Source organism: Cynocephalus volans, chromosome 8, assembly GCF_027409185.1.
Source record: "Cynocephalus volans isolate mCynVol1 chromosome 8, mCynVol1.pri, whole genome shotgun sequence".
NCBI lineage: Eukaryota > Metazoa > Chordata > Mammalia > Dermoptera > Cynocephalidae > Cynocephalus > Cynocephalus volans.
This window is the reverse complement of record NC_084467.1, coordinates 136,617,271-136,644,683: the sequence shown is the minus strand read 5'-3', so window position 1 is coordinate 136,644,683 and position 27,413 is coordinate 136,617,271. Positions and strand designations below refer to the sequence as shown.

At 33.4% G+C, this 27,413-nt stretch overlaps 1 protein-coding gene and 1 pseudogene across 1 annotated transcript in view; both read right to left on the bottom strand.

Annotated features, from left to right (window-relative positions):
- The window catches only part of XPR1 (xenotropic and polytropic retrovirus receptor 1), a 232,509-nt gene that overhangs the window by 45,190 nt on the left and 159,906 nt on the right, over nucleotides 1-27,413 (bottom strand). Inside the window, exons 8-11 of the mRNA XM_063104379.1 lie at nucleotides 11,832-12,022; nucleotides 11,441-11,620; nucleotides 5,782-5,953; nucleotides 4,413-4,607 (exon numbers count right to left, since the gene is read on the bottom strand). Coding sequence (XP_062960449.1) covers nucleotides 4,413-4,607; nucleotides 5,782-5,953; nucleotides 11,441-11,620; nucleotides 11,832-12,022 — 738 coding nt within the window. The remainder of the gene's footprint in view (nucleotides 1-4,412; nucleotides 4,608-5,781; nucleotides 5,954-11,440; nucleotides 11,621-11,831; nucleotides 12,023-27,413) is intronic.
- On the bottom strand, nucleotides 1,637-1,782 carry LOC134385436 (U1 spliceosomal RNA; annotated as a pseudogene).

Genomic DNA, 27,413 nt, shown 5'->3' with positions numbered 1-27,413 from the left:
TTACACTCTAAAGTCTTTTTTAAAAAGTTGGTTAAAAACAAAACAAAACAAAACAAAAAAACAAATACAATTTACCATTTTAATCATCTCTGTGTATAGTTTAGTAGTGTTAAATATATTCACGCTGTTGCAGAGCCAACTAATGCCTTTTACTTGTCTATTTCCCCTACTACATCATAAATTTTTTAGAACAAGAATTGCATTTTGTTACAATATTTTTAGTGCCTGGCACAATCTGTTACATAGAATGTTCTTAATAAATACTTGATAAATGCATGATTTCTCTGCTTGTTTGTCTGTCTGTCTACCTACTTACCCATTTAGCTCAGAATTAAGGAGTGAGGTGTTTACACAAGGATGTACAGGCATATCTCGCTTTACTGCACTTTGCTTTATTGTGCTTCACAGATATTTTTGTACAAATTGAAGGTTTGTGGCTACTCTGCATCGAGCAAGTCTATCCATGCCATTTTCCCATCATTTTTAGCAATAAAGTATTTTTATTAAGTAAAGGTATGTCCATTGGTTTTTTTTTTTAGGCATAATGCTATTGTACTCTTAATAGACTACAGAATAGTGTAAACATAACTTTTAAATGCACCAGGAAACCAGAAAATTTGTGTGACTTGATTTATTGCAATACTCACTTTATTGCAGTGGTCTGGAACCTACCTGCAATATCTCTGAGGTATGTGTACATATAAATATGTTAATATGAAGTCAAAACTTTTCCTGTTTGGCTGGTTTCCCAATTAGGGCAGAAAGAGGATCAGAGTATGCCACCCCAAAATATGCCACTTTGGCATAAAAAATTGTTTTAGCTGAAGGCAACTGAGAAACAGTAGACATTGTGAAATCTCTGTCCTCCCCCCCGCTTCCTGTCTAAAAGCAGGGAATAAATTCCCTTTGTAAAGGTGTCTCTCTCTCCCATACCAGGAAGAGGAGGACAACTCTTAATCACGGGAGATGACTCTTACCAATGGAGAAGGCACTCACTTGAAGTTGCATAACAAACCTTACTAAATAACCTTTTTCTTCCATTAGTTTTTCCATATATTTACCTTCCCACAATTTACTGTTCCTAGATATACAATCCTCCTCCCTCCTCACCTTTTTCTACTTACTTTCCCACAATTTATTGCTCTTTGTAAAAATGGTATACAAGCCCCTGGGTCTAACCACTTCTTTGGATCTTCACTTCTTTTCTAAGAAGGCCTCTGTACACATAATAAACCTTTTCTCCTGTTAATCTATCTTTTGTCAATTTAATTTCCAGGGTCCCTGTCACTTAATCTAAGAGAGTTGAGGAAAAAGCTTTTCCTTCCTTATAGGTATATCACAGATATTCTCCATAAGCTGGATGAGTATAATCTGCAGCTCCAAAATGTTTTTCAAAAGTATATTTAAAGAATATGATAAGATAAAAAATATTGCATTGGCAAATATGTACTGAAATAACAATATTTTAATTTTCTGAGTACACTGAGCTAAACAAGGGGCCTTTAAAATTAATAGTCATATTATGGTCTACTGTCCAAAAAATGAAAAAGTTAAGGACTTTAATGATTGGTTAACAAATCCTTTTTCATTTAGTTTATGCTCAATTCTTTGCTTTATCCAGTTTCTTTTTTTTTTCAGGGAGTCCCCCACCACAAATTATGCTGTTGAGTTTCCCATATTTGGGGAAATCACAAGGGTCAGCATATCTGGAGTGTAATGGATAAGCCTCGCCCTGGGAAAACCACCTTCATGATCATGCTATTTCCTCTGCCAGGTAAGTACTGCTGGAGTGAGCAGGACTGAAGAAGCCATGTTGGGACCTAAAACTGCACAGGCTCTAAAAGATTTTAAAGGGACACAGTTTTTTTCTTGGTATGGATTTCTCTGAGTTCCCTCTTTTCCCATGGTTATATGATATTTTGAATCTTGGTTACAGGGCAAGATGATATTATTTACATGAATATAAAGTTGTTCTCCAGCCAGCCTGAAGCTGCAGACTTGCACATACTATCCAGACCCTGAGAAACCAAAAAAGACATCAATAAAGCTATGCTGATTTCACCCCTCCGGGACCAGCAAGGATGGAAGATGATATCAGATGGAGTCTTGATGAGACTTTGCATGTGCCCCCTTTTTTAAAACTCCTCAGTAAATCTGAGTCTTTGAGATGGCTTCAGTCTGGCCATTCTCCTTCAGGTTTACTGGAGAGATGGGTTAGCTTAACATCTCTTCTCAGGTTACCAGTATTCCTGAATTAAGGCTGACTTCCATTTTCATCAACATTTGACTTTTGAGTTGTTTGCTTTTGAGAGGGGATAGGCAGCCAGACCTGTGCCCAGTAACAGTATTATTGTTTATTTTCAACTCTTTGCTTTCAACAAAGAAAACTTGATCACTAAAAATAATTATAGAGCTGGCCATTTAGTTCACTTGGTTGGAGCATGGTGCTGATAACACCAAGGTCAAGGGTTCAGATCCCTGTACCAGCCAGCAACCAAAAAAGAACCCAAACAAACAAACAAAAAAAACAATTATTGATGATAGATTGCTATGCAATTTTTTTGGACTAACTCATAATTTGTCAAAAAAATTGGATGACATTGCAACAACAAAACTCTGTCCATTCTCATCTACATAGCTATAAGGTTTCTCAAAGTTTACTTCCATAAAACTTTAAAAAGGGAATAGTAATAATATAAATTTCTCATTAAGAAATGTTATGTGCAATAATTATTTATTAAAGTTTGTAATACATTTGTAACATTGCTTAGATCAATTTAATTGTAGACAATAGTCAGGGTAATGATAATTACAACCCAGAAAACAAAATCTCTTAGCTCCTTATAGTGACAGGAAATCAATAATAATTTAATTTCAATTTACATATATATATGTAGCAGACAAGTCATTAAGACAAAAATATATTACATTAAAATATAGTTCAATAGGAAAGAGATGTAAATTTTCTGACTATTACTGAATTGCTTCGTTTAAAATAAATCATGATAAGTATAAAAATTATTTTTATTTAGATTACCTGCATATATTTAGTGATACATTATGTTTTAAAATATTCAACCAGAAGAACAGTACTCATTCTTACCTGAGATGAAAGAAAAGAGTACTTGATAATTTAGTAACATGAGTCATAAAATACCATGTATCAAATCAGTAGCCTGATTTATAAATCCTCTAGTAACAATCTTCTGAATCATGATGCATGCCCGGGCTGAATGATAGCATTCCTCAGAAAGAGTTAAAGTTATAGGAGCTTTGGGGATGTGTTTCCTTCACTGAGGTACTTAGCTAAATTATATCACTTAAAAAGAGCGGCCTACATTATCAATACTACTCTAACCACAGAATCCACTGCAAAAGTTGGGAATATGTTATAATAGGTTCTGATGGACCAAATCTTAAGGCTTACTAAAGCAATGCCTTAATCTTTCATGACCATCAGACACACTTTAGATAAGTAGCAATTTTGTAGCAGTGGCTAAGGCTCCTAAAATTAAAAAATCAATGAAAAGGGGCCGAGCCCGTGGCGCACTAGGGAGAGTGCGGCGCTGGGAGCGCTGCGACGCTCCCGCCGCGGGTTCGGATCCCATATAGCGCCGGTCACGAAAAATACAAAAAAAAAAAAAAAAAAATCAATGAAAAAAAACTTTACCAAAGTATTTAATGATAACTATAATAATTTCAATTAGTAGCATTTTTTTTTTTTTTTTACCACCTATGGATGAGAAAGTGCAACATCTAAGGTGTGGGCTGATAGTGACTTAAATAGACAAAGAAAGAATGCATTTTAGTAAGTGTGATAGTTGATTGACAGCTCTTGGAAAGGTTAAAAATTCAAAAGGAGTGACTACATGTGGCACAGAACTTAAAAGCTTTTTTCTCTTCCCAACAGAAAAGCAGTCTCAAGTAATAACAGGTTGCTATGGAGATGAGAAACTAGAGGAATCAGCGAACTCAATTTGCAGTTAAATGGGCTGGAAACAATCCTTACCACTTGGTGAAGGAAAGCGATTAAAAAATATACTTGATTGCCAGAGGGAATCTTTTTACCCAGCCATTTTCCAACCTTATTAATGAACAAGGAAGTTCTAAAAAAACAAATGAAAACCCAAGGTGTCCATAGATTGAACCTATTTAAACATAATTCAGGATTTCAAGCATTATCACAAATTATTCCTATTCTGGGTGACTGTGCTTCTTTTCAATGGTACTTGTCAGTAAATATTAGAATGAGACTAAAATTGTGTTCTAGAACAAACTGGTATAACTGAGGGAATTAGAACTTCCGTAGAAAAAAAAAGCACCACAAATGTAAAAGTAATCAGAGCAAGAAACAGATTCAATACTAAAAATCCAGGTTTTGAAAAATCTCTTCACAGTCAATCATAGAATACCTTTGTGAGTGCTGTGAAGTGCTGCAAACGTCACCATGAAGAAAGTCGTGGAGTATTTGCCAGCATTAACTAAATGAGGAAAGGCCCTTTTTGTGTCTCTGTATCGGCGCAGGCACTGGATGAAGCGAAGCCAAGCAGGAATGCACTGAACAATGGCCCGCACACCATATGTATATTTGTGGCAAATTCCTGGTTCTGTGAAGATTTCAAAAGAAAAAAATTACAATAAAAAAAAAATAACTTGTTCACGTCACTTAGCCATCAAATATAACCACTAGCAAGTCCATAAAAACAAGAAGCCTGGATTTCAGAAGCACTTTCTTCTTGCAACTATTCTTAAGCTTTTTAGTGGTAGATACGCCAAGGAAAGAAGGTAAAATACTTGTATATAGGGGAGTGAGTGGAAAAAATCTGACCTCTCAGATTTCTGGGTATCTGTCTGGAATCACTTTCTTTGGAGTGTGATAAAACTATAAGAAAATTAGAAGATGAGGATACTAATCAAAGGGGGGAAGAATGGTTGGCTCTGGTAAATTGAAACATCTGGAAAAAAAAGTATCATGGGTGAATGGACAATTTCACAACTCCAAACCACTATAAAATAATACACCCAAGAGCACATGCTCTTGTATTTTGTTTTTTTTTTTTAAAACAAGAATGTATTGTGTTTTCAAATGAGAAGAATAGAGTTGGTAAATCAATTTTTCTTTGAATTTTGGTTATATATTATAGTGTGATCAACCTATAGCAGAGTTGTGATCCACTAGCAAACAATTAAAATGTGTCCTGGCTTCACCATTAACTTTTGTTAGTCAGGTGTTACATAATATGTCTAAATAAGATCTTTGTCATGAGGGCAAAATTCCTTAATAATTTAAACTCATGGCATAAACTTAGAGTGGGGAAAAGAGCCAGAAGAAAAACAAGGTCTCAAATAAGAATTAAAAAGCAATGTTTAATTACTTTCTAAAAGCACTGGATATGATTCTAAATAACCAGTATTTTTGATCATTGGTATCTATATGAGTTATAACATTATAGAGCAATACTGTGATGACAAATTGTTGGCACTAAAACATTTGTGATACAACTACCAACATACTATAAGTTTTTAAAAAAAATAATTTTAGAATTCTTTAAGTGTAAGTTATAAATCTCTTGGCAAGTGGGTAGCTAAAATCATAACATAATTTAAAAGCCAAATTATATCAGATAAAGACATTGCTAACAGAGTGCCAAGTACATTTAATTAAATTTATAATATTATTGGATGAATTTTCACCACGACCTTAACTTTCTCAGTTATCATTCCCAATATTTCTTGGTTATGCTGGCAATTTAGTAGTGTAGATGCAAATTCGTACTGTACCTTCTGAATTATTTGGCAACAGGCCCCTATTTTCCTCCCATTTGAGCTCCAAACTGTAGAAGCAGATCATATATTCCAGGTCCATCAGTATCACTGACAGGCTGTTCAGCTGATCGGCCAGCCAGAAATCAGCAAAGCCTACCTTATGGAAGGGGGCTGTAAATACTCGAAACTGAGAGAAAGAAAAAAAATCAGAAAACATAGAAACAAGAAAAGTCATATTAAATTTTTCTAATTCTTGTCTGACCATTCAGAGTGATTGCTGGAGCTGATAAAACGGAAACCAATGAACCAGTCACAGACAAACACAGTGACCTGACAACAGTGGCTAGGTTGGGAATTAGAACTGAAGGAAATGAACTGCATGAATAACTAGGAAAGAAAACAAAGAGAGAAAATGCAGGAATAGCTAGTTAGAAAATAAAAAGCAAAGAGGTAGAAGAGTTGAAGTTGAAAGCAGAGAGAGCAGCAGAAGGTAGACACACTGAGAAGTTTAAAGTTACGCTCTAAGTAAACTTTGCTGGAGAGGCAAGTTCTATGATAATTTCTGGAATGTTCTCCCATCATAGCTAACTAAATCCAATGCTCTTCTTTGCTTACAGAAGATAGGTAGGGAAGGATGATACCATCTAAGCAATCCTTATTCTCTAACCAAAGTCACTTTCATTTCACTAATGCCATGGTGATGATTGTGTTCATCTTTAAATTATATACCACAAAAATCAGACCTCTTTCCACTGTTCTGAAAACAATGAAAAATGTATTAAATGTCTTGAGTACTTATTCCATGAAGTGTATTTTCTTTAGGATTTATGTAGGCATTAACTCAATTCCCAAAACAATTCCATGAGCTAGGTACTATTCATATCCTAATTTTACAGAAGACCTACATAAACTCATCCTGACCTATTCTGCAGAAGCCTGTTTATCACTGCAAAGGGAAATCTTGGCACTGCAAAGAAGGGAAGTAGATACTAACACAATCATCAGAAATAGTCTCAGACTGTGTAGACTGCTTTGATAAGCCTTGTGTGAAATAAGATGGGATGAAGGCAGCTTTAATTTTCATCCTGTCAGACCATTCTATCTTTCCCCTTCTTAGGAGAAAATGGACTCCTGAAACAAGGAATTCTAAGCAGCAATTTTGAGAAAATGAGTTTAAATCTCCTGATCCCCAACCATTACAACTAAATTCATTAAATAGAAATATTCAACCTGCAAGCCTATGACTCTCTCCTCTCAGACTTGTCTGGTTCTTTCTATTTTTTTCTCTAAATATTTCTCTTTATTATATCTGGGAGATAAATAGCTATATTATGAATCAATCCCTGGTGTCAACTATTTGTGACAGATACTGTCTTGGAGCTTTGGAAGATAGACCAGGTAGCTGTGAGATATAATGTAGGCTTTGAGACATTATTTTTCAGAGCTGATATATTTTGGTTCCATGGCTCAATCTCTTGATCACTCCCATACTCTTTCAGCGAGTCCAATAAACCAGAGAAACAAGTTATACCATCTGCAACCACAAGCTCCAGATACAGCCAACTCTTTTTGGGGGAGTGAGGGTGGAGTGGGAGGTTAGTCATCTATGCTGGAAGGGGTTCTGGTGCAAGTTTTTGTAATATTTTAAGAAACTCTAGGCTGCAGAATGGAATTAAAAGATTCAAAGAGACAGAGATAAGGGGATAATTTAGTATATAATACCAAAGGATCAGGAAGTCTAACTCAATCTCTAGTCATGGACTTTTGTAAAATTGGTAGCCTAGGGCACATTTCTTCTTTCTAACTAATATGAGACAGACTATCATTACTCTTATAATCTTCCAACCTCATCCTCAAAACCTGGATCATACAGAAAATCACCATAAGAGCAGAAAAAGAAGATAATGCATTAAACAAGAAACAAAGGGATGAAGGGATGGGACTGGCAAAGGATGGGAGTGGCATGAAAATAAAAAGAAAGTGAGAGGAAGGGAAAATTTACAGAAGAGAAGATAAAAAAAAAAAGGAAATAAGGGACTGGTAAATGTTGGTATAATACAACTAATGAAGAAAAGAATATATAGTTATTTGTGCATTTAACAAAGATTTATTAAGTACTTACCATCTGTAAAGCATTGTGGAGGTACAAAGATAAATAAACATAGTCTCTACCCTCAAAGACCTAAAGTCTAGTTGGGCAAATACATACCGACAGATATAATTATAGAACCCTATGGTAAGTACTATTACAGAGATACATACAAAATACCCCGGAAATACAGAGAAGGGAAGAAGTACCTCTGTCAGAGGTAGGGTGAGAGGGAGAAAATAAACAGATTATACTTAACTCTCTGATATTTACATACAGTTAAATTCATTCTAGATTTATCTGAATTCCCCTTCTGATTGAGAATCCTGTAACTCACCCCTCCTTTTTGTTCTGGCTAAGGCCTTTCAACTTCTTCACTTGTACCTTGAGAGTTCGATTAAAATGATAATTCCTGCAGCAATAGTACTATGAAAGCTAGAGACAATTATGGATATCTCATTTTACCACGTACACAAAAAAAGCCACTAACAAGTTATTACAAAGAATATGTTAACATCGTCTTCTAAGTTAATACAGATAAACAGCTAAGATGATGAAGTTTTAATTTCTACTTCTTAGAGACTTGTAAATAAACACATCCTTTCCAAATCTGATTTTTCTACTAGTTTGATCCACTAGATCAAAGTTAAACATCTTACATAAAGTGACTAATAGTTCTAACTGTTAAATGTTAGTGTTTAAGAATACAGATTATGAAGCCAGACTGCCTGGGTTCATATCCCATTTCCATTACTTACTCGCTATGTGAACTTAGGCAAGTTAGTAAACTTCTCTGAATGTAGGTTTCCTCATTCATAAAATGGGAATTAGTAGCAGCTCCAACCTCATGGGTTATGAAAAACATTAAACAAATTAATACATAAAAAATACACTATTAAATGAGCGCATCTCTCTATTCTCATAATAGAAACGGGTAAAAATTTTACTATAAAGAAAATATTGGTAAAAACCGATTTCTAAATTATATAACAAATAACTCTAATTTAAAAACTAATTAGCCTACTGTAAGAATAAATTGATATTTTTAAGAAAATCTGAGGCATGGTTTATACTTCCTAATTGGGTTTCCAACCAGAGCAAATACAGATTTAGAGAGAGGACATATGATGTAATGGATGTAAATAACCTGCACTAATCTGATGTATATATCATATCAAAATAAATTAATTTCTTATTTAAAAATTTGGGGGTGGTGGTGGCATAGATTCCAATATACATATAGATATAAATGGCACCCAGTGTCTACCACTATGGCCAAGTGGCATATGTGCTTTTCCCACTGATAATTAAAAAAAAGAAAGAAGGAAATGTAGTTTTACTTTAGGACAAGGCTTTACAAAAGCTGTATCAGAAATATATAACTAGAGTGGAAATATTCTTGTTAATTCACTAGAAATAAGTCTAGGGGCAAATTTTCTCAGTGAAATTTGAATTAAAATAAGTCAACAGGTCAATTAATATTAAAATGATCTATAAATGACAACATTTCTCCTGTTTATAACTATGATTACAAAAATAACAAACCACAATGCTTTCAGTGTTTAACTGCTTTTGATAGCGCATTTTATTATTCTATTATTCTTGCTTATTATATCACCACTGCCAATCTATTCCATCAACAAGTCTTCATTTACTAACAAACACACAGCATATGCATAGATAAATGCCTAATCCATGGGGAATCTTTCTGCTAATAAGAGTAACTGGTCATGCATGAATCACAGCTTGCTATTTAAACAAAGAAGGATGCACTGGGGAAATGCTCAATTAGCACACAATGTACACAACTATGTGTGTATTATCCTGTTATTGCAATGGTGCAATCATAGTAACACCAGAACTGAGTCTTTCAAAATCTCATTTAAAAGTAACTTTATAAAGAATTCACATTAATTGAGGCAGAAAACAATAGATGCTTATACTCTTAAAGGTATTTTCTTGTAACCAGAAGAATGTTACATTTTTAATGTAAGTAACACAGCTTAAAAACTTTATAAAATCTATTAATAAAATGACAGATAATCTCAAATAAGAAAGGTAATATAATATTGTACTATCTGGCAATGATTTATTTTTTAGTATCAATCTCAAGAAAGATTTCTCTTCTCTCAAATGGCCCGAATTTTTCTTCTGTTTTCAAAAACAAAAACAACTGTCTCTAAAAATCATGTTTGCTAGGTGATGACAAAACATTCAAGGTGATGATATACTTATGACTGATCAAAATATTCATATACACTGAAGTTCCACACTCAGAGGTCAAACCCAAAGTTAGGCCTAGTGATGTTATACTTAAAGGGAATGATTTATGCTTCTTTATTTTATTTTTGTTTTGTGTTTTTAGCAGCTGGCTGGTACGGGGAACTAAATCCTTGACCTTGGTGTTACAAGGCTGTGCTCTAACCAACTGAGCTAACTGGCCAGCCCTGCACTTTTTTATTTTAAACAAAATTAAAGGAAAAGAGAGATTCTCAATTTGAAATAAAAATCTTGGTGAAATTCCCACGAGAAACACAAATAAAAAACAATCAACTTTGGAAAAGAAAAATCAAGGTGATTTAGGCCATTTTCTTTTCCTAATTGCTATACTTACCTGAGCTGGAACATAAATTGCCTTTTATTTGTTGAGTGCTTACTATGTTTGTTTGTTTGTTTCTTTAATAGAAAAGCCTTATTTTATGTATTCAAATTTTAAAAATTTAGTTACGTATTGCTAAGAACAAAAAAACTCTGCTAACCATAAGAGTCATACAAAAGGAAAAAGTAACAAAACCTACAGTTTTCAGAAAGGTACACTTATAAGGTGAAAAAGAGGTGAGAAAATAATTATGGCAATTCTGAAAGTCTGTATAGAGATTGGTCAATTTAGTCACTAATCTTCACTCTATTGTTAGTTACAATTAAAAATCTAAAAAATAATTATATGAAAGCATTCTCAATTGGTTTTCAAAATAAAGCTGGCTTAAGTTAGGAGTAAGCAGAAGTCTCCCCCCAGAGTTGTCTTTACAGGATAAAGCTTTTTACTTTTGCAGAAATTTCTATATCCTATTGCTGACACTGAATGATTTTGAGATCATTAAGAAATAGGTAAAGTGGAAGAAGAAATGCAATTTATTATAAACAGGAATCAAAGTCAGTTTCTCAAATTAAATTTGGTGATCTGGCAAGATATTCCTACTGCTTTTAGAGATCCAATCTGAAAATACAGTTTGGTTGACATTCACATCAACTTAATAGGAAAATAACAATAGTTTTACAACTTTTTTTAAAAAAGGAAACATTAAGTTTTACATGTTATCACAGCTGGTTAAATAATTTGTATAATGAAGTAATAAATAATTACAATTTTCAAAACCACTTCAATATCTGACCACATCTTAACTTGTTTTAGTAGGAAAAAAAATGCACGAATGTTTTTCTCTGGAGCTGGGGCACCATTCACATAAACTACAATGTGAACAATGCCATATGTAGTTGTATAGACTAGTGGCTGTGGTTTTATCTTAGAGGAAACTAACGACGAGTATATGACTCTAAAAATGGTACGTAACTTTTTGGACTTACCAGCAGTTTAAGCAGCCAAAAGCGGGATTTATAATAGAAAGTTTTGGTGGGGTTGATAAGAAAGAAAATCATAAATCCATAAAGGGCAAGTGGATAAACATATGTGGGGATGACACTAATTGGAGCAAAGAAGCATGCCAGAAGGCTCAGGCACCACAAAATCCCAAGGAATCCAGCAATCTGGTAAAGGATAAAGAAGACAAAAAGAAAAACTTATTTTATTTTTACCATTACTCAGAAATATTTTTAATAAAAACAAATTTAAGAAAAATGAATGGTTATTAAGTCAATAATTTTCTTTAAGTAGAAGACGGATTTCAATCCCCACTAAACCAGCTTATATAGCTAATGCAAACTATATTCAAGGGACTTTATGTCTTGCTTTGATTACCTCAAAGAGATGTTGATGAGACAAATTGCTTCTCGGATTAAGTTCAAAGATGAGCACATGATTTACTCCAGCCTGTCTCCAGCCATATGTGTTGATGCCCAGTAGGAAAAGGAATTCAATCAGAAGAAAGCCACCCCGATAGATTCTTATCAAGGGCCAAATATTTCTATCTGTTTCAAGTTTAAATACAGCTGAAAAAAATTAATTTATTGGTTAGTTGCAGAATCCATAATGTCTCCTTTAATTATCTTTTCATTCTCAATGACAGAGCCCTGGAATAGGAATTTTTCATAAATAAAACCTAAACATAGATTATTTTAGAAGCCTGATGAACTTGCCTGCAAGTTCTTTCCTTCTTAATTTTACTCTGTAAAATGCCACTAGAATAATTTTCCTAAAACTTATATTTTAGCATGTTATTCCATTAGTTTCTTAGATTATAAAGAGTCATGGTGAAAAATAGCTTAGACTATCATATGATCAGTTTTGTCAGCTGGGGATTGCTATCGGGCATGACACATCCTCTTTGGCTTTGTTTTCTCCATCGTTAAACTGGATATATTAATACCTACCTCACAGAGCTGCTGCAAAAATTAAAAGAAATAGTACACATGAAAGCAATGTGAAAATTTAAATGCGATATAAATGATAATGCTTAATATTTATAGAATGCTTATTATGTGTTAACCATTATTTTCAGTATTTCTGCATATAATAATAGTTCATTTAATCATCATAATGGCTCTGTAAGTTAAAAACTTTTTTCTCCATTTGATTGATGAGGAAACTAGAGCACTAAGAGGTAAAGTAATTTGCTCAAGGTTACTGAGCTAGTATAAGACAGAGCCAGGTTTTGAACCCAGACAGTTTTGCTCCAAAGCTCACACATTCTATTGCCCATAAGCCCATACAAATGTTCAGTATCATCATTATTCTATAACTCCCCAATAATTACAGTATAACATTCAAACACTTTAGCCAGGCAACTGAAATTCATCACAATCTAATCTCCAACTCACCTTTCTCAAACATGTCACAGCACCCCTAACATTAATTCTCAGCTCCTCAAGAATTCTATTATCCTTTTAACAAGTTTGCATAGCACATTTGCTCATGCTGCTCCCTGTACCTAAAATGCCCTTGCTCTTTTTCTCCATCAGATTTAAAAGCCAGACCCTCACCTGTTCATAAATTTGGTGAATCCAAATGACTGATTTTGAGCCTACTGTGTGCCAAATATTTCAATTTGGCCTAATGACTTTCCAAATAATAATAAAATTTATTAGTACCATTCATTTGAAATTAATTATGTACTAATTTATATGCTCAATTTAAATCATTTATTATCTATATTTATATTCTCTACAATATATGGAATATTTAATAATTTAAAAATAACAGGGTGGAAAAAGCCTTTGCTTTGGAATCAAGTACTACAGACCAGATTTCAAATACTAGCTAGGGTGAATTGTTTATTTTTTCTAAGTCTCAGTTTCCTTACTGATCAATGGCGATAATACATATCCTCAAGAAGATTAAATGTGAATCACATATATCAGATGCCTAAAACAATGTTTGGTCCATTATGAGTATTCAGTTTATATTAGTCTTCTTTTCCTTTCACTTAAGGAAACTTCATTTATTCACTCATTCAACAAATATTAGGTGTCTATTACATGTGACACCAATCTTTTATTTTTTGAATTTTTTATTAGCATATTCATTGTTACAAATCACACTTATTCTTTATGCCCCTTATCCAATCACTCCCCTTCCCCCTCAATGTGACACCATTCTAAGAGCAAGGGATTCAGTAGTGAACAACAGACAACATACCTATCTTCAGGAAACTTCTATCCCGCATAATGTCAGATAGTGATAAGGGGTTTGAAGAAAAATTAAAGTAGGGTAAGAAGATAAAGAATGAAGTTAGGTGCTATTTTAGGGGAAGACTCTCAGGAGATGACATTTGCAGACACCTTAAGGAAACAGAGAATGAGCCATCAGAATATCCAGAGGAATAGGACTCTAGGTAGATGGAAAGCATGAAGGTCCCTAAGATAGATTGCTCCAGGACAAGAAGAAGGCCAAGGCCACTATGACTGCAATGAAGAAGAGGTAAAGTGGCAAAGAGTTGGCCAGTGACAGATCAGACAGGGCTTTGTAGTACCTTGTCAAGTCTTAAGCTTTTACTCTAATGAATAAACCAGTGGAAGGTTTTGCACATAAATGAAAAAACCTGATTAATGATTTTAAAGGGCTGTTCTAGCTTTTATGTGAAGAACATACTGCAAGGGAATAAGTATCGAAGGAAAATTACTTAGGATATTACAAATGAAAAATCACATATAGTTTTACATCCTGACTCCTAAGCAAAGACCACACATACATTACAACAGTCAGGAAACAAAAATAATAAATATAAATCCCAAAGAATCCACAATAAAGCTACAAGAGTTAAATAAACTCTGAGCAAAGTTGCACAGTACAATATCAACAAAGTTCAGTTTTGTATATACCAGCAATGAGCAATCTCATAATGAAATCAAGAAAACAATTCCAATTATAATAGCATCCAAAAGAATATAACATTTATTAATAACTTTAACCAAGGAAGTGAAAGACTTGTATATTGAAAACTACAAAACATTGCTGAAAGAAATTAAAGTGGACCTAAATATATGGAAGAAAACTCCATGTTCATGTATTGGAAGACTTGATATTGTTAAGATGGCAATACTACCCAAAGCAATCTACAGATATATTGCAATTCCTAGTAAAATTCCAATGGCCTTTTCTTTTCTTTTCCATTTCTGCAAAAAAAAAAAAAAAAAGGAATTCTCAAATTCATATGGAATTGCAAGAGGCCCCAAACAGCCAAAACAATAATGAAAAAGAAGAACCAAGTTGGAGGATTCATACTTTGTGGCTTTAAAACTTACTACAAAGCAACAGTAATTAAAACAGTGTGGCACTGGCATAAAAATAGATGTATAGACAAATGGAAAATAACAGAGTCCAGAAATAAACTTATACATCTGTGGTTGATGGATTTTCAACAAGAGTGCCAAGACAATTCAGTGGAAAATAACATTCTCTTTCATAACTAATGCTGGAACAACTGAATATCTGCATGCAAAATGATGAAGTTGAACCCTTATCTCACATCATATACAAAAATTAGTTCAAAACTGACTGATGACCTCAGTATATCAACTAAAACCATAAAACTCTTAGAAGAAAACATAAGGGTAAGTCTTCACAACCTTGGATTTGGCAATAGATTCTCAAGTATGAGAACAAAATTATGTGCAACAAAAGAAAAAATAGATAAACTGGACATCATCAAAATTAAAAACTTCTGCACATCAATGGAAATGATCAAGAAAGTAAAAAGACAATCTACAGAACAGGAGAAAATATTTGCAAATCCTTTATCTGATAAGGGTCTAGTATCCACAATAAGTAAAAAATTCTTAATAAAAAGACAAACAACCCAATTTAAAAATGGGCAAAACGCTTGGATAAACATTTGTTTGAAGAAAATATACAAATGGCTAACAAGCACATGAAAAGATGCTTAATACAAATAGTCATTAGAGAAATGCAAATTAAAACTATAATGAGACACCACTTCATACCCACTTGGATAGATATGATTTTAAAAATCCAAAAACATGGAGAATAACAACTGTTGGTGAGGATGTGCAGAAAATGGAACCCTCATAAATTGCAGGTGGAAATGGAAAATAGTGCAGCCTGAGTGGAAAACCATTTGGTGGTTCCTCAGAAAATTAAATGGGCACTGAAACAAATCCCTGTATATGCACGGTCATAGCAGCACCATTCATTATAGCTAAAAGGTAGAACCAAACCAAATGTCCATCAATGGATAAATGGATAAATAAACAAATTGTGGTATATACATAAAATGAAATATTATTCAGCCATAAAAAGAATGAAGTACTTATATATGCTACAACATGAACGAACCTTGAAGACATTATGCTAAATGAAAGAAGCTAGACACAAAATTCCACATACTGTATGATTCCATTTATACAAAATATCCGGAAAAGGTAAATCCACAGAGATAGCAAATTGGTGGTTGCCAGCAGTTGAGTAGAGAGTGGAGTTCCCTTTTGGCGTGATGAAAATGTTTGGGAACTAGTAGAGGTGATGGTTGTACAATATTGTGAATATACTAAATGCCACTGAATTGCTCACTTTAAAATGGTTAATTTTACATTACATGAATTTTACCTCAATAAAAAAAAACTGCAGTGGAAAAAAGTAATAAATATATCTGAAGATGACATTACTAACTCCTTTATTAGGCATATGTTTTGAACTGTTTTACTAGTGTTAGCTATAGATTTGCTCCATATATAAAAATTTTCTAATTCTGTCTAGTTAATATCTGTGGTCATGGAATAAAAAACACTAAATAGCCTGGCAAGGATTCCAATATTCATGACCTTAGCAGTAGTAGTATTCTGCTCTCCATATAAAGAAAATTGCTTCTCGGATTAAGTTCAAAGATGAGCACATGATTTACTCCAGCCTGTCTCCAGCCATATGTGTTGATGCCCAGTAGGAAAAGGAATTCAATCAGAAGAAAGCCACCCCGATAGATTCTTATCAAGGGCCAAATATTTCTATCTGTTTCAAGTTTAAATACAGCTGAAAAAAATTAATTTATTGGTTAGTTGCAGAATCCATAATGTCTCCTTTAATTATCTTTTCATTCTCAATGACAGAGCCCTGGAATAGGAATTTTTCATAAATAAAACCTAAACATAGATTATTTTAGAAGCCTGATGAACTTGCCTGCAAGTTCTTTCCTTCTTAATTTTACTCTGTAAAATGCCACTAGAATAATTTTCCTAAAACTTATATTTTAGCATGTTATTCCATTAGTTTCTTAGATTATAAAGAGTCATGGTGAAAAATAGCTTAGACTATCATATGATCAGTTTTGTCAGCTGGGGATTGCTATCGGGCATGACACATCCTCTTTGGCTTTGTTTTCTCCATCGTTAAACTGGATATATTAATACCTACCTCACAGAGCTGCTGCAAAAATTAAAAGAAATAGTACACATGAAAGCAATGTGAAAATTTAAATGCGATATAAATGATAATGCTTAATATTTATAGAATGCTTATTATGTGTTAACCATTATTTTCAGTATTTCTGCATATAATAATAGTTCATTTAATCATCATAATGGCTCTGTAAGTTAAAAACTTTTTTCTCCATTTGATTGATGAGGAAACTAGAGCACTAAGAGGTAAAGTAATTTGCTCAAGGTTACTGAGCTAGTATAAGACAGAGCCAGGTTTTGAACCCAGACAGTTTTGCTCCAAAGCTCACACATTCTATTGCCCATAAGCCCATACAAATGTTCAGTATCATCATTATTCTATAACTCCCCAATAATTACAGTATAACATTCAAACACTTTAGCCAGGCAACTGAAATTCATCACAATCTAATCTCCAACTCACCTTTCTCAAACATGTCACAGCACCCCTAACATTAATTCTCAGCTCCTCAAGAATTCTATTATCCTTTTAACAAGTTTGCATAGCACATTTGCTCATGCTGCTCCCTGTACCTAAAATGCCCTTGCTCTTTTTCTCCATCAGATTTAAAAGCCAGACCCTCACCTGTTCATAAATTTGGTGAATCCAAATGACTGATTTTGAGCCTACTGTGTGCCAAATATTTCAATTTGGCCTAATGACTTTCCAAATAATAATAAAATTTATTAGTACCATTCATTTGAAATTAATTATGTACTAATTTATATGCTCAATTTAAATCATTTATTATCTATATTTATATTCTCTACAATATATGGAATATTTAATAATTTAAAAATAACAGGGTGGAAAAAGCCTTTGCTTTGGAATCAAGTACTACAGACCAGATTTCAAATACTAGCTAGGGTGAATTGTTTATTTTTTCTAAGTCTCAGTTTCCTTACTGATCAATGGCGATAATACATATCCTCAAGAAGATTAAATGTGAATCACATATATCAGATGCCTAAAACAATGTTTGGTCCATTATGAGTATTCAGTTTATATTAGTCTTCTTTTCCTTTCACTTAAGGAAACTTCATTTATTCACTCATTCAACAAATATTAGGTGTCTATTACATGTGACACCAATCTTTTATTTTTTGAATTTTTTATTAGCATATTCATTGTTACAAATCACACTTATTCTTTATGCCCCTTATCCAATCACTCCCCTTCCCCCTCAATGTGACACCATTCTAAGAGCAAGGGATTCAGTAGTGAACAACAGACAACATACCTATCTTCAGGAAACTTCTATCCCGCATAATGTCAGATAGTGATAAGGGGTTTGAAGAAAAATTAAAGTAGGGTAAGAAGATAAAGAATGAAGTTAGGTGCTATTTTAGGGGAAGACTCTCAGGAGATGACATTTGCAGACACCTTAAGGAAACAGAGAATGAGCCATCAGAATATCCAGAGGAATAGGACTCTAGGTAGATGGAAAGCATGAAGGTACCTAAGATAGATTGCTCCAGGACAAGAAGAAGGCCAAGGCCACTATGACTGCAATGAAGAAGAGGTAAAGTGGCAAAGAGTTGGCCAGTGACAGATCAGACAGGGCTTTGTAGTACCTTGTCAAGTCTTAAGCTTTTACTCTAATGAATAAACCAGTGGAAGGTTTTGCACATAAATGAAAAAACCTGATTAATGATTTTAAAGGGCTGTTCTAGCTTTTATGTGAAGAACATACTGCAAGGGAATAAGTATCGAAGGAAAATTACTTAGGATATTACAAATGAAAAATCACATATAGTTTTACATCCTGACTCCTAAGCAAAGACCACACATACATTACAACAGTCAGGAAACAAAAATAATAAATATAAATCCCAAAGAATCCACAATAAAGCTACAAGAGTTAAATAAACTCTGAGCAAAGTTGCACAGTACAATATCAACAAAGTTCAGTTTTGTATATACCAGCAATGAGCAATCTCATAATGAAATCAAGAAAACAATTCCAATTATAATAGCATCCAAAAGAATATAACATTTATTAATAACTTTAACCAAGGAAGTGAAAGACTTGTATATTGAAAACTACAAAACATTGCTGAAAGAAATTAAAGTGGACCTAAATATATGGAAGAAAACTCCATGTTCATGTATTGGAAGACTTGATATTGTTAAGATGGCAATACTACCCAAAGCAATCTACAGATATATTGCAATTCCTAGTAAAATTCCAATGGCCTTTTCTTTTCTTTTCCATTTCTGCAAAAAAAAAAAAAAAAAGGAATTCTCAAATTCATATGGAATTGCAAGAGGCCCCAAACAGCCAAAACAATAATGAAAAAGAAGAACCAAGTTGGAGGATTCATACTTTGTGGCTTTAAAACTTACTACAAAGCAACAGTAATTAAAACAGTGTGGCACTGGCATAAAAATAGATGTATAGACAAATGGAAAATAACAGAGTCCAGAAATAAACTTATACATCTGTGGTTGATGGATTTTCAACAAGAGTGCCAAGACAATTCAGTGGAAAATAACATTCTCTTTCATAACTAATGCTGGAACAACTGAATATCTGCATGCAAAATGATGAAGTTGAACCCTTATCTCACATCATATACAAAAATTAGTTCAAAACTGACTGATGACCTCAGTATATCAACTAAAACCATAAAACTCTTAGAAGAAAACATAAGGGTAAGTCTTCACAACCTTGGATTTGGCAATAGATTCTCAAGTATGAGAACAAAATTATGTGCAACAAAAGAAAAAATAGATAAACTGGACATCATCAAAATTAAAAACTTCTGCACATCAATGGAAATGATCAAGAAAGTAAAAAGACAATCTACAGAACAGGAGAAAATATTTGCAAATCCTTTATCTGATAAGGGTCTAGTATCCACAATAAGTAAAAAATTCTTAATAAAAAGACAAACAACCCAATTTAAAAATGGGCAAAACGCTTGGATAAACATTTGTTTGAAGAAAATATACAAATGGCTAACAAGCACATGAAAAGATGCTTAATACAAATAGTCATTAGAGAAATGCAAATTAAAACTATAATGAGACACCACTTCATACCCACTTGGATAGATATGATTTTAAAAATCCAAAAACATGGAGAATAACAACTGTTGGTGAGGATGTGCAGAAAATGGAACCCTCATAAATTGCAGGTGGAAATGGAAAATAGTGCAGCCTGAGTGGAAAACCATTTGGTGGTTCCTCAGAAAATTAAATGGGCACTGAAACAAATCCCTGTATATGCACGGTCATAGCAGCACCATTCATTATAGCTAAAAGGTAGAACCAAACCAAATGTCCATCAATGGATAAATGGATAAATAAACAAATTGTGGTATATACATAAAATGAAATATTATTCAGCCATAAAAAGAATGAAGTACTTATATATGCTACAACATGAACGAACCTTGAAGACATTATGCTAAATGAAAGAAGCTAGACACAAAATTCCACATACTGTATGATTCCATTTATACAAAATATCCGGAAAAGGTAAATCCACAGAGATAGCAAATTGGTGGTTGCCAGCAGTTGAGTAGAGAGTGGAGTTCCCTTTTGGCGTGATGAAAATGTTTGGGAACTAGTAGAGGTGATGGTTGTACAATATTGTGAATATACTAAATGCCACTGAATTGCTCACTTTAAAATGGTTAATTTTACATTACATGAATTTTACCTCAATAAAAAAAAACTGCAGTGGAAAAAAGTAATAAATATATCTGAAGATGACATTACTAACTCCTTTATTAGGCATATGTTTTGAACTGTTTTACTAGTGTTAGCTATAGATTTGCTCCATATATAAAAATTTTCTAATTCTGTCTAGTTAATATCTGTGGTCATGGAATAAAAAACACTAAATAGCCTGGCAAGGATTCCAATATTCATGACCTTAGCAGTAGTAGTATTCTGCTCTCCATATAAAGAAAATTGCTTCTCGGATTAAGTTCAAAGATGAGCACATGATTTACTCCAGCCTGTCTCCAGCCATATGTGTTGATGCCCAGTAGGAAAAGGAATTCAATCAGAAGAAAGCCACCCCGATAGATTCTTATCAAGGGCCAAATATTTCTATCTGTTTCAAGTTTAAATACAGCTGAAAAAAATTAATTTATTGGTTAGTTGCAGAATCCATAATGTCTCCTTTAATTATCTTTTCATTCTCAATGACAGAGCCCTGGAATAGGAATTTTTCATAAATAAAACCTAAACATAGATTATTTTAGAAGCCTGATGAACTTGCCTGCAAGTTCTTTCCTTCTTAATTTTACTCTGTAAAATGCCACTAGAATAATTTTCCTAAAACTTATATTTTAGCATGTTATTCCATTAGTTTCTTAGATTATAAAGAGTCATGGTGAAAAATAGCTTAGACTATCATATGATCAGTTTTGTCAGCTGGGGATTGCTATCGGGCATGACACATCCTCTTTGGCTTTGTTTTCTCCATCGTTAAACTGGATATATTAATACCTACCTCACAGAGCTGCTGCAAAAATTAAAAGAAATAGTACACATGAAAGCAATGTGAAAATTTAAATGCGATATAAATGATAATGCTTAATATTTATAGAATGCTTATTATGTGTTAACCATTATTTTCAGTATTTCTGCATATAATAATAGTTCATTTAATCATCATAATGGCTCTGTAAGTTAAAAACTTTTTTCTCCATTTGATTGATGAGGAAACTAGAGCACTAAGAGGTAAAGTAATTTGCTCAAGGTTACTGAGCTAGTATAAGACAGAGCCAGGTTTTGAACCCAGACAGTTTTGCTCCAAAGCTCACACATTCTATTGCCCATAAGCCCATACAAATGTTCAGTATCATCATTATTCTATAACTCCCCAATAATTACAGTATAACATTCAAACACTTTAGCCAGGCAACTGAAATTCATCACAATCTAATCTCCAACTCACCTTTCTCAAACATGTCACAGCACCCCTAACATTAATTCTCAGCTCCTCAAGAATTCTATTATCCTTTTAACAAGTTTGCATAGCACATTTGCTCATGCTGCTCCCTGTACCTAAAATGCCCTTGCTCTTTTTCTCCATCAGATTTAAAAGCCAGACCCTCACCTGTTCATAAATTTGGTGAATCCAAATGACTGATTTTGAGCCTACTGTGTGCCAAATATTTCAATTTGGCCTAATGACTTTCCAAATAATAATAAAATTTATTAGTACCATTCATTTGAAATTAATTATGTACTAATTTATATGCTCAATTTAAATCATTTATTATCTATATTTATATTCTCTACAATATATGGAATATTTAATAATTTAAAAATAACAGGGTGGAAAAAGCCTTTGCTTTGGAATCAAGTACTACAGACCAGATTTCAAATACTAGCTAGGGTGAATTGTTTATTTTTTCTAAGTCTCAGTTTCCTTACTGATCAATGGCGATAATACATATCCTCAAGAAGATTAAATGTGAATCACATATATCAGATGCCTAAAACAATGTTTGGTCCATTATGAGTATTCAGTTTATATTAGTCTTCTTTTCCTTTCACTTAAGGAAACTTCATTTATTCACTCATTCAACAAATATTAGGTGTCTATTACATGTGACACCAATCTTTTATTTTTTGAATTTTTTATTAGCATATTCATTGTTACAAATCACACTTATTCTTTATGCCCCTTATCCAATCACTCCCCTTCCCCCTCAATGTGACACCATTCTAAGAGCAAGGGATTCAGTAGTGAACAACAGACAACATACCTATCTTCAGGAAACTTCTATCCCGCATAATGTCAGATAGTGATAAGGGGTTTGAAGAAAAATTAAAGTAGGGTAAGAAGATAAAGAATGAAGTTAGGTGCTATTTTAGGGGAAGACTCTCAGGAGATGACATTTGCAGACACCTTAAGGAAACAGAGAATGAGCCATCAGAATATCCAGAGGAATAGGACTCTAGGTAGATGGAAAGCATGAAGGTCCCTAAGATAGATTGCTCCAGGACAAGAAGAAGGCCAAGGCCACTATGACTGCAATGAAGAAGAGGTAAAGTGGCAAAGAGTTGGCCAGTGACAGATCAGACAGGGCTTTGTAGTACCTTGTCAAGTCTTAAGCTTTTACTCTAATGAATAAACCAGTGGAAGGTTTTGCACATAAATGAAAAAACCTGATTAATGATTTTAAAGGGCTGTTCTAGCTTTTATGTGAAGAACATACTGCAAGGGAATAAGTATCGAAGGAAAATTACTTAGGATATTACAAATGAAAAATCACATATAGTTTTACATCCTGACTCCTAAGCAAAGACCACACATACATTACAACAGTCAGGAAACAAAAATAATAAATATAAATCCCAAAGAATCCACAATAAAGCTACAAGAGTTAAATAAACTCTGAGCAAAGTTGCACAGTACAATATCAACAAAGTTCAGTTTTGTATATACCAGCAATGAGCAATCTCATAATGAAATCAAGAAAACAATTCCAATTATAATAGCATCCAAAAGAATATAACATTTATTAATAACTTTAACCAAGGAAGTGAAAGACTTGTATATTGAAAACTACAAAACATTGCTGAAAGAAATTAAAGTGGACCTAAATATATGGAAGAAAACTCCATGTTCATGTATTGGAAGACTTGATATTGTTAAGATGGCAATACTACCCAAAGCAATCTACAGATATATTGCAATTCCTAGTAAAATTCCAATGGCCTTTTCTTTTCTTTTCCATTTCTGCAAAAAAAAAAAAAAAAAGGAATTCTCAAATTCATATGGAATTGCAAGAGGCCCCAAACAGCCAAAACAATAATGAAAAAGAAGAACCAAGTTGGAGGATTCATACTTTGTGGCTTTAAAACTTACTACAAAGCAACAGTAATTAAAACAGTGTGGCACTGGCATAAAAATAGATGTATAGACAAATGGAAAATAACAGAGTCCAGAAATAAACTTATACATCTGTGGTTGATGGATTTTCAACAAGAGTGCCAAGACAATTCAGTGGAAAATAACATTCTCTTTCATAACTAATGCTGGAACAACTGAATATCTGCATGCAAAATGATGAAGTTGAACCCTTATCTCACATCATATACAAAAATTAGTTCAAAACTGACTGATGACCTCAGTATATCAACTAAAACCATAAAACTCTTAGAAGAAAACATAAGGGTAAGTCTTCACAACCTTGGATTTGGCAATAGATTCTCAAGTATGAGAACAAAATTATGTGCAACAAAAGAAAAAATAGATAAACTGGACATCATCAAAATTAAAAACTTCTGCACATCAATGGAAATGATCAAGAAAGTAAAAAGACAATCTACAGAACAGGAGAAAATATTTGCAAATCCTTTATCTGATAAGGGTCTAGTATCCACAATAAGTAAAAAATTCTTAATAAAAAGACAAACAACCCAATTTAAAAATGGGCAAAACGCTTGGATAAACATTTGTTTGAAGAAAATATACAAATGGCTAACAAGCACATGAAAAGATGCTTAATACAAATAGTCATTAGAGAAATGCAAATTAAAACTATAATGAGACACCACTTCATACCCACTTGGATAGATATGATTTTAAAAATCCAAAAACATGGAGAATAACAACTGTTGGTGAGGATGTGCAGAAAATGGAACCCTCATAAATTGCAGGTGGAAATGGAAAATAGTGCAGCCTGAGTGGAAAACCATTTGGTGGTTCCTCAGAAAATTAAATGGGCACTGAAACAAATCCCTGTATATGCACGGTCATAGCAGCACCATTCATTATAGCTAAAAGGTAGAACCAAACCAAATGTCCATCAATGGATAAATGGATAAATAAACAAATTGTGGTATATACATAAAATGAAATATTATTCAGCCATAAAAAGAATGAAGTACTTATATATGCTACAACATGAACGAACCTTGAAGACATTATGCTAAATGAAAGAAGCTAGACACAAAATTCCACATACTGTATGATTCCATTTATACAAAATATCCGGAAAAGGTAAATCCACAGAGATAGCAAATTGGTGGTTGCCAGCAGTTGAGTAGAGAGTGGAGTTCCCTTTTGGCGTGATGAAAATGTTTGGGAACTAGTAGAGGTGATGGTTGTACAATATTGTGAATATACTAAATGCCACTGAATTGCTCACTTTAAAATGGTTAATTTTACATTACATGAATTTTACCTCAATAAAAAAAAACTGCAGTGGAAAAAAGTAATAAATATATCTGAAGATGACATTACTAACTCCTTTATTAGGCATATGTTTTGAACTGTTTTACTAGTGTTAGCTATAGATTTGCTCCATATATAAAAATTTTCTAATTCTGTCTAGTTAATATCTGTGGTCATGGAATAAAAAACACTAAATAGCCTGGCAAGGATTCCAATATTCATGACCTTAGCAGTAGTAGTATTCTGCTCTCCATATAAAGAAAATTGCCATGAACAGAAAAATGTAATACATATTTTAAAAACCTAAATACATATTTACAAAACCTAAGTTTTACTTCATAACATAACTATAAAATCTCTAAGCCTCTCAATAACTATGATTTTGAATAAAATAATACCCTTGAACTCCACAATTTGATAGAAAAGTTAGTAAAAAAAAAAAAGCAACAACAAAAAAAGGGACTTTAAAAAACAATAAATGCTAAAGATATATTCTTCTGAAGGAAAATACAAGACTACATTTAAGTTAATATCTGACTTAGTTTCAAAAAACACATGGCAATCTTAGCTGTTGTTAGTCAAAGATCAGAAACTTCAAATCGCACATAAATCTAAAATCTTCCCCCCCCCCCCCCCCCCCCGGAAGCTGGCCAGTATGGGGATCCAAACCCTTGACCTTGGTGTTACAAGGCTGTGATCTAACCAACTGAGCTAAACGGCCAGCCCCATAAATCTAAAATCTAAAGGCATAGGTTAGCAATACAATGCAACCTCTTTCTGGCATGATCTTCCTGGAGCAACTTTTGTAGATTTATTGGGGATTAAATCACAACAACTATTCCAGCGACTTAAACAAAATGAATATCATTTCTTTTTAAGAATTAGCATATCATCTCTGTGATCAATGGGCCCAAAGAACAAAAGATACATATCAGCCAGCTGCTTAACTCAGTTGATTAGAGTGCAGTATTGATAACACCAAGGTCAAGGATTCAGATCCTCATACCAGCCAGCCACCAGAAGAAAAAAAAAGGTATATTTTAACAACACATTCTAACCAACTGAGCTAACCAGTCAGCCCAGAATAAAAGATATATGTGATTCCATTCCAAATTCTCCATGGCTTTATAAATTTTTAACTAAAAAAAACCCAAAAAACTAACATTCATCAAGCATTTATTCTGAACTAATCAATGTACTCAGTGCTTTACGTGCATCATATTAACTCTCACAGCAACACAATAAATAGGTTTTCCTCAACAGATACACGAAGAAACTGACGCTAAGTCAAATTAGAACCCTGACCCAGCGTCACAAGGATTAACCCTGGCAATCTGGCTCTAGAGCCCAAACACTTAACAATGGTGCTAAGTATTATATAAACCAGTATGTACCTCTTTAAAAAAAAAAAAATAGAAGCTTGTCCTGTTACGGTACAATATTACAGTTCTTTTTTTTTAAAAGATGGTAAGGGGATCTTAACCCTTGATTTTGGTGTTGTCAGCACCATATTCTCCCAAGTAAGCCACGGGCCGTCCCTAAAATTACATTTCTTTCTGTAGGCTACCAAGTTGCCATATCAATTTTCTTTAAAAGAACATTTAAAAAGTTAACAAGTAATATATGTATATGGGAGAAAGCTCCTCAAATATTATAAAGGATATGAGAAGCCTCTTCTTTCTCTCCAGTCGCCTTCCCTCTCCAGATCCTCAGTCCTGTTCCCTAGAGGAAACGATGTTAACAATTTTGTCTATTATCTATCTTTCTTTATTCTTTTTTTTTTTTTTTTTTTTTTTTGGCAGGTAGCTGGTACAGGGATTGAACTCTGGACCATAGTGTTATCAGCACCATGCTCTAACCAACTGAGCTAACCAGCCAGCCCTTTTATCTTTCAAGAAAGTCTTTATTTATAGAGAAACACATATTGAATATCTTTAAAAACAAAACAAACTCACCAATTACAATTGTGAGCATGCTATATATGCTGTTCTACACCTTGCTTTTTTTCACTTATATTCTGGAGTGGAGATTTTCCCTTATCAGCACACACAGATTTCATTCATTTCCTAATGTAAACCTTTAAGTGTTACACACATATAGAAAAATTGATAAATCACAAGTACACAGTATGATGAAAAATGATAAAGTGAATCAGCACCCAGAACAAGAAACAGTACATTACCAGCAACCCAGAAGCCCCTCTCATATCCTCTTTCCAACTACCATCCATACTCCAACGGCAAACACTATCCTGATTTCCAACATCATAAGTTTTGCATGTTTGAACTCTATGTAACTAGAATCATATGATATGTATGCTTCGTGTCTGGCTTCATTTGCTCTCT